This window comes from Antrostomus carolinensis, unplaced genomic scaffold (genome assembly GCF_000700745.2).
Source record: "Antrostomus carolinensis isolate BGI_N321 unplaced genomic scaffold, ASM70074v2 scaffold34322, whole genome shotgun sequence".
Taxonomy (NCBI): Eukaryota; Metazoa; Chordata; class Aves; order Caprimulgiformes; family Caprimulgidae; genus Antrostomus; species Antrostomus carolinensis.
Window position 1 is genome coordinate 1 of NW_010300788.1, and position 7,566 is coordinate 7,566.

The 7,566-nt window shown below is 46.9% G+C and overlaps 1 protein-coding gene across 1 annotated transcript; it reads left to right on the forward strand.

Annotated features, from left to right (window-relative positions):
* Positions 1-212: 212 nt before the first annotated feature.
* LOC104519933 (activin receptor type-1B) lies at positions 213-3,689 on the forward strand (the record flags this gene model as incomplete). Its single annotated transcript, XM_010163246.1, has 5 exons — positions 213-380; positions 1,353-1,509; positions 2,022-2,146; positions 3,249-3,379; positions 3,564-3,689. Coding segments are annotated over 5 exons (707 nt in total), but the record flags the coding sequence as incomplete, so codon positions are not given.
* Positions 3,690-7,566: the final 3,877 nt, after the last annotated feature.

Sequence of the window (7,566 nt, forward strand, 5' to 3'; positions counted from 1 at the left end):
CAGGTGTGATGGTGCATTAACTGGATCTCACCAAGTCATGTTTTGCCTTCAAGTTCTTCACCTTATTCTCCCCACCCAGGTTGGGCTGTTGAGCTGCAGCCTTACCCAGCAGCTTTCTTCTGTACCAAAAAACACAGGGTGCACAATGCTCCATGGTTGTGTGCCCATCCCTGCCTGCTCTGTCTTGAACACAAATCTCTTTCCTGCTGCAGATAATGGAACTTGGACTCAGCTGTGGCTCGTCTCCGATTACCACGAGCACGGATCTCTCTTTGACTACCTGAATCGATACACGGTGACTATCGAGGGGATGATCAAGCTTGCCCTGTCTGCTGCTAGTGGGCTGGCCCATCTACACATGGAGATTGTGGGTACTCAGGGTAAGAGCAAAGTTGGAAAAGGTGTTTGGAATTCTTGAGGGAAGAATAAAGCAGAATTGATGAGGGGGACAGAAAACATTGGCTGAGTCAGCCCAGATTTATCTAGTCAATATTGATCAGAAATGGACTGATTGCTTTGGCTGGCAAAAGCAGGTTAGCCTTGGAAAAGCAGGTTATTTATAATTAATAAAATTGATTTATAATGGTAAAATTATCATTTAATTAATTAAAAATAAAATTATTGTTAAAGTAATAAAATTAATTTATAATTCTAAAATTATTTATAATTAATAAAATTGCAAAGCAGGTCAGCCTCGTGCTAGCTCCTGGGAGTTATATCAGCATTAGCTGATATATAACTGATATATATATAACATCACATATCAACATCAGCTGTTTCACATCTCCATCCTAAAATCAGTGCTTCTTGGGTGCACCATTAGCACAGGCAACAGCAGAATTATAAACTCCTTCTGTCCGGGAAATGGGTTTGAACTGGGAGAGGGGAGGTTTAGATTGAGTATTGGGAAGAAATTCTTTGGTGTGAGGGTGGTGAGACAGTGTCCCAGGTTGGCCAGAGAAGCTGTGGCTGCTCCTCCCTGGAAGTGTTCTCAGCCAGGTTGGATGAGGCTTTGAGCAACCTGGTCTAGTGGAAGGTGTCCCTGCTGCTGGCAGGGGGGTTGGGACTGGATGAGCTTTCTGTCCATCAAGGTGTCTGATGCCTGGGACGATGGAGTTTATGTCCCTCTTGAGGTCTCTGGATGTTACTGCATCAGCAGGGCCTCTTTGGCATGTTGTAGGTTGTCAGCACCACTCTGTTCTTCAGGGCTGAAGTGGATCCAAACAGGAAAATGTCTTGCAACACTGAGAATTTAACTAACGCCCTGAAATCCGGTCCTGCCTCCGCGCCAGTTTGACTCATAGATTTCACCAGACCTTGACCCCTTGCTACTTTTTATTTTGTTCTATTAGGAAAGCCTGGGATTGCTCACAGAGATTTGAAATCCAAGAACATCTTGGTGAAGAAGAATGGCACGTGTGCCATCGCTGACCTGGGTCTGGCTGTACGACATGATTCGGTTACGGATACGATTGATATTGCACCAAATCAAAGGGTTGGAACCAAACGGTAGGAGAACAGTGTTCTTGGCCAGCGTTTGAAGGTGTCAGAGTGTGACTAGTAAACACCTGAGCTGCTGGTTGAGAGCTGGTGAAATTCTCTGTCTGAAGCATTTCCAAGTGTCTCGCAGAGTGTCACCGTTGTGATGATGAAGGGACATCAGTACCTTCATCTCCACGTGCCCTCAGGCTGAGAGGTGTCCACCATCTACCCAAACTCAGCACCAAGGAGCTCATATAATACTTGCCAGCAAGCTTGGCGTTCTCCAAAGCCTTTTGGGGCTTGCTCTCTGGAACCTGATGTGTTTTTGAATATTTTTACCTCTTTCCCAACTTGCTCTTCCTCTTGAGTTGTTTTTTTTTCACTCTGTTAAACCACAGGGCCCAGTTCTGTCCTGATGAAGGCTGTGCAGAGCAGAGTTTTATCTGCTGGGAAGTGCTGTGTGGGAAAACTTGGCATTTACTATCTTCCAGAAAATCCCCTCTCAAAAATTAGCACGCTGTTCCTTTTCTGTCCTGCAGATACATGGCCCCTGAAGTCTTGGATGAAACCATTAACATGAAGCATTTTGATTCATTTAAATGTGCTGATATCTATGCCTTGGGCTTGGTCTACTGGGAGATTGCTCGAAGGTGCAACGCAGGAGGTAATACCCTTCGTGTGCCCGTGCCATCAGCTCAGCTTGTTCCTGGGTTTCCCAACCTCAAGTGGTTTCTGTTGATCAGGTGTTTGTGATGTTTGAGGGGAACCCTGGAGAACAAGGGCTGCAGGAGGATACGTCCATGTGTGTTGCTGTTGAGGGAGTGTTGGGGTTGCTGTTAAGACTGACCCAATGTGGGGAGATGGGGGTTGATGCTCTACCTGGTGGCTGATGTTCTTCTGGATGGATTTTAAGGAAGCTGATTTGGTGGGTGACTTTCTTCCCTGAAACAAGATCAATGGACCTGTTAGAACAAGTCCAGAGGAGGCCACCAGGATGATGCGAGGGCTGGAGCAGCTCTGCTGTGAGGACAGGCTGAGAGAGTTGGGGCTGTTCAGCCTGGAGAAGAGAAGGCTCCGGGGAGATCTTATAGTGGCCTCCCAGTACCTGAAGGGGCTCCAGGAAGGCTGGGGAGGGACTTTGGCCAAGGGCAGGGAGTGACAGAACAAGGGGTGATGGCTTGAAACTGGCAGAGGGGAGATGGAGCTGAGATGTGAGGAAGAAGTTGTTTGGTGTGAGGGTGGTGAGACAGTGTCCCAGGTTGGCCAGAGAAGCTGTGGCTGCTCCTCCCTGGAAGTGTTCTCGGCCAGGTTAGATGAGGCTTTGAGCAACCTGGTCTAGTGGAAGGTGTCCCTGCTGCTGGCAGGGGGGGTGGAACTGCATGAGCTTTAAGGTCCCTTCCAACCCAAACCAGTCTGTGATCAGTGAGTTTCATGGCTGGAGGCAGGAGCTCAGCATGTCGTGCGTGTGACGGTCCTGCCGCTTTCGGCTCAGTCGAGATTTGATGACCCTGCCTCTCTGCTGGGAGATGTTGATCACAGCACTTTGACTCCATTCCAGTTTGGACAGCTGCATTTTATTTCCTTGAATTTTTCTTGTAAACTCAAATCCCAGATTCATCATTTTTCTTCTAAATAACTGCAAAGTGTTGATACATCTCAGCAGTGAATCACAGAGTGTCCAGACCAGTGTCAGTCTGCCTTCAGTGAGCACCATGGTGATGATCCATTCTCCCAGGAGCTCAGTGTCCCTTTTCTCTGCCTTTCAGGTATCCATGAAGAGTATCAGCTTCCCTACTATGACCTGGTACCCTCTGATCCTTCTATTGAGGAGATGCGGAAGGTCGTGTGTGATCAGAAATTGCGACCTAATATCCCCAACTGGTGGCAAAGCTACGAGGTAAGATCCGCTTCCACCTTCACATCCCCTTCCCCCTCCATAAGGTGAGTAAAGTGTTAACTACCAATTTTACGAGGTGTGAAGAGGTCCAATCATGTGTTCAACCAGCCAGCAGCAACCTGACAGATCAACATGAGGTTGGGGGAGAGGAGATGACTGATGTCCACCGTTATTTCTTGCCTAGGCACTACGGGTGATGGGTAAGATGATGCGAGAGTGCTGGTACGCCAACGGAGCGGCTCGCCTCACCGCCCTCCGCATTAAGAAAACCCTCTCACAGCTCAGTGTCCAGGAAGATGTGAAAATTTAAGCTTTTGAGTCCCAGCAGGAGGAAACTGCACAAAAGCTGCCGTGCTAGAGTTAGACGTGTGATGGGAGGCCTACCTCGTGTTTCTGCCCAATCTACTGCTACCAACCAGACAGCGTGACCTGCAGGCTGCTAGGTGGGGTGACGGGAGCTTCTTGAATTGCTCTCATCCCTGCTTGGGTATGAAACAATCAGAAACCTTTTTTATGATCACCTCCTGACAGCGTGAAGACTTGAGAGGGACTTAAACCTGAGGGATCTCAGCCATGATTGTAACTCTTTGTTCCTTTAACGGAAATCCCTGTAAAGTTCAGCGCGCGCCGCTCACCCCTTGGCAGTGGTTTTTGAGGCCGGGGGTGTCAGGTGCTGGGAGTGGGAAGGGAAAAGGGAAGGTTTTTCATGCCGTACTCTTTGAGGATTTGAATTTTTCTTTCCAAGGACTGGCACGTTAATGCAGATAAAAGCATTTACAAAACAAATGGTGCTCCCTTCCGAGAGGCTGAGCCTGAGCAGTTTGATCAGCTTCACGAAACCATTTCCCTCCTTTTTTTCTTTTTCTTCTTTTTTCTTGTTTTCTTTTCTTTTTTTTTTTTTTTTTTTCTTCTTCTTCAGCTTGAAAAATTCTAAGTCAAAACCAGAAATCTGACTGGCTGTCAGTGGTGTTTGCATGAGCACGGTGCGCGTGTTCCCTGTGCCTCTTCATCTCTTTCCGTAGACGTGCCGTGTCTGCCCGTGGTAGGGTGGCTCATCTCTGTTCCGTGCTTTCTGTGCATGTGCAAATCTAGAGTGTCCTTTTATCTTTAATTTTAATTTTAATATTTTTTAATGATTATTTTTTTTTGAGCTGTGGCGCCTTGGTGCTCTCCTTGTTGAGTAGTTGAGCGTTGTCTAGCTTGGACAGGCTGCTTAAAAACCAGATCCTTAGCTCTTTGATGGGTGCTGTGGCCTTTGCTTGTCCGTACGCCTGTTGCCCATCAAGTTGCCTCACTGCCACCCCTTCCCTTTTATTTTATTTTTTAAAGAAAAAAACAAAACAAAGAACTGACTTCACTCCTGGAATCCAGGCTTTTTTTTTTTTGGTCTTCAGCCCCTGGGGTTTGTAATTCTTGGTAGGGTAAAAAGAGAGACCTTGGGGGCAAGTGGGGGAAGAGATGCCACGGAGCTGAGATGTACGTCAGAGATCTAGAGCAGGCGCTGAGCCCGGCTGGGAGGAGACCAGGTCATGGGGAAAGGCAGGAGATTGTTCTCATAGGATCACAATTCCCAAATCCCACATCCAGGAATGCTCAGCAGCGTGGGGCAGACTGATGGGGGTCTGAGCCGGGTGCTTGGGGGTGCTCTGTATCCCCCCACCCAAGAAACACTCAGCAGGATCTGACATCAGGTGTGTGGGTTTGGAAATCAAATATCCCATCTTTTTAATATACATAATATAAATATCTCATAACCTGGAAGTGGCTGTGTATAACTTCAGGGGGGGTTAATGGGAGGGGGGGGAAACTGCATGAATTTTTTCTTTTTGATGAAATGCTGAATCAGGGTGAGGTTTGACTGTTGTCTCCAGCTGGGTCTAGTGAAAATGGAATTAGCTGAAGGCTGAGTCTGTCGTTCCCCGGCGATCGGAAGCGCTGGTGGTTTGGTGGGTAGGTCAGTATCTATGGTTTATAACTCTGAAGCCATAACTTTTAACTGGAGTGGTTTTGATTATTTTAATTAATTTTTTTTTTTAATTATTATTATTATTATTTTATGGGAGGGTCTGGATTTTAACTTTTTTTAATATTGTTAATTCTTTCTAAGAGAAGAAAAGAAAAAAAACAAAAACAATCTAGAATTATTACCTCTTGACCTGTTTGTTTGTAAAGAAATCACTGCAAAAAAAAAAAAAAAGGAAAAAAAAAAACAAACAAAATGAAATGCACACAGCTCGATTTACACTGGAACTGTTTCTACTCAAACCTTGCTCCTGCTCTGTAAGGTGAGGTTTCATCTCTGCTCCAGCCACTGGAGTTAATTATTGTGATTTGTTGAGGTTTCTTTTTTCTCCTAAAAAACACTCTGTTCTTGCTGTCTGTGTATCTGTCCGTGTGTCTGTCTTCCCCCAGACTCCTTATCTCGTCTTGTGACTTTGTGTAAAGTGAGGAGCGTGTATTTTTTGCCTCGTGTTTTGGAACCATTTTCCATCCTCCCGTGGAACTCGTGGGGTGTAGAGCTGTGGTGGGAGAGGCTGCAGACTCGGGGTTGGTTGATGGGAGCAGCGTGGAGTGTTTGCTTTGTGAATGTGCAGCTTCCCTTCCCGATTTGTTCTGACTCCTGTCTCAGGCCAGAGGTCACCATCTGTCTCTCCTACCTTCACCAAAAACCCTTCTGCATTTAGAAACCGAGGTGGTGGGCACTTCACAGATATTCTAAAAGACTCTTCAACTGCTCTAACAGGACCCTGGTGATGACCCATCCTGGTGGGTTGGGGGAGAAAATAGCGACTGTGAAATAAAAACTGCCGTAGGAAAGCCCATCACGCCGGTAGGTACGTCTGCCACGCGCTCCTCCCTCACCTCTGCCAGCTCTTACTTGGGAGCACGAGTCTCCTTGTCCTCGTTAACTCTGCAGGCTGCTTCTCCAGGACCTTAAATCAGCTCTGTAACTCGCACTGACTCACCCACCTTTCCAACTGTAGCCACACATGCATCTGCCTCAGCGCTAAACCAAACAGCAGACAGGGATCAGGTGAGGGCAGGATGATGGGGGATCTCCCCTATCAACAGGGTTGCAGGAGAAACCTTGTTTGTGGAGAGAGCTACCATCATGAGATGGTCAAACCCCAGGAGGATCTGAGGTGGGGAACGCTGACTATGTAGCATTTATCCAGCACTTTTCATGCAGGGAGGTGCAGTGCTTACTGAGCTGACAGCAAACATAGGAATCGCTGCCGGGCTCCGAAACGTGCCCAACTCCGAGGTGGCTGCAGAAAAAAATGTACAAAAACATGATGTGACAAATAGTTCAGGACAAGAGGGCAACCCAGCAGCTCAAAATGATCATAGAATCCCAAACTGGTTTGGGTTGGGAGGGATCTTCAAGCTCATCCAGTCCCAACCCCCCTGCCAGCAGCAGGGACACCTTCCACTAGACCAGGTTGCTCAAAGCCTCATCCAACCTGGCCACAAACACTTCCAGGGAGGAGCAGCCACAACTAAAATGAGAAGGGGAGATGTCAGCTGTTGGAGGGGGAGATGATGGGGAGAGGCAGAGGTACGTGGTGCAGGGTTCCTCAGTGGTACGCTGGTTTCAGAACAGATCTCTTGGTACTTCAATCTGCCCCTTTATTTTTTCATTTGTTTGGGTTTTGTATATTTTATTAGAAACGGACTGTAAAATAGCCACTTAGACACTTTACCTCTTCAGTATGCAAACTGTAAATACGATGTAATATAGGATATCTTTTTGTTTAATATAAAAAAAAACAAACCAGGCTGTCGATTTCTGCTGTACATTATTAAAAGTTTTGTTTTATTCAACGTTGAGGTGCTGGAGTCTCTCGTCAGTTGCTGTGACAGATTAACCATGATATGGAGGGGTAGGAACCAAGCAGCAAGGATTGGCAGAGCTTATAGTCCCCCCAACCCCCAGAGAAATATCCTGGGGGGGGTGGAGTGGGCTCATTCATCCCCCCCCCAGCTGAAATAATCCCCCTGGGAATCCTGCTCAGCAAATCTTAATGCTGAATATTCCCCTTATTAATGGAGATGCAGCTTCCAGCGGCCGCTGTGACCTCAGGAGATGCCTTGATTGTGACAGTGAGTGGAATTTCCAACCCATACAGGTTGGAAAATCGAAGTTTTCAGGTTTCCAGCTGAAATTTATGGGGTCTGGAATGGGA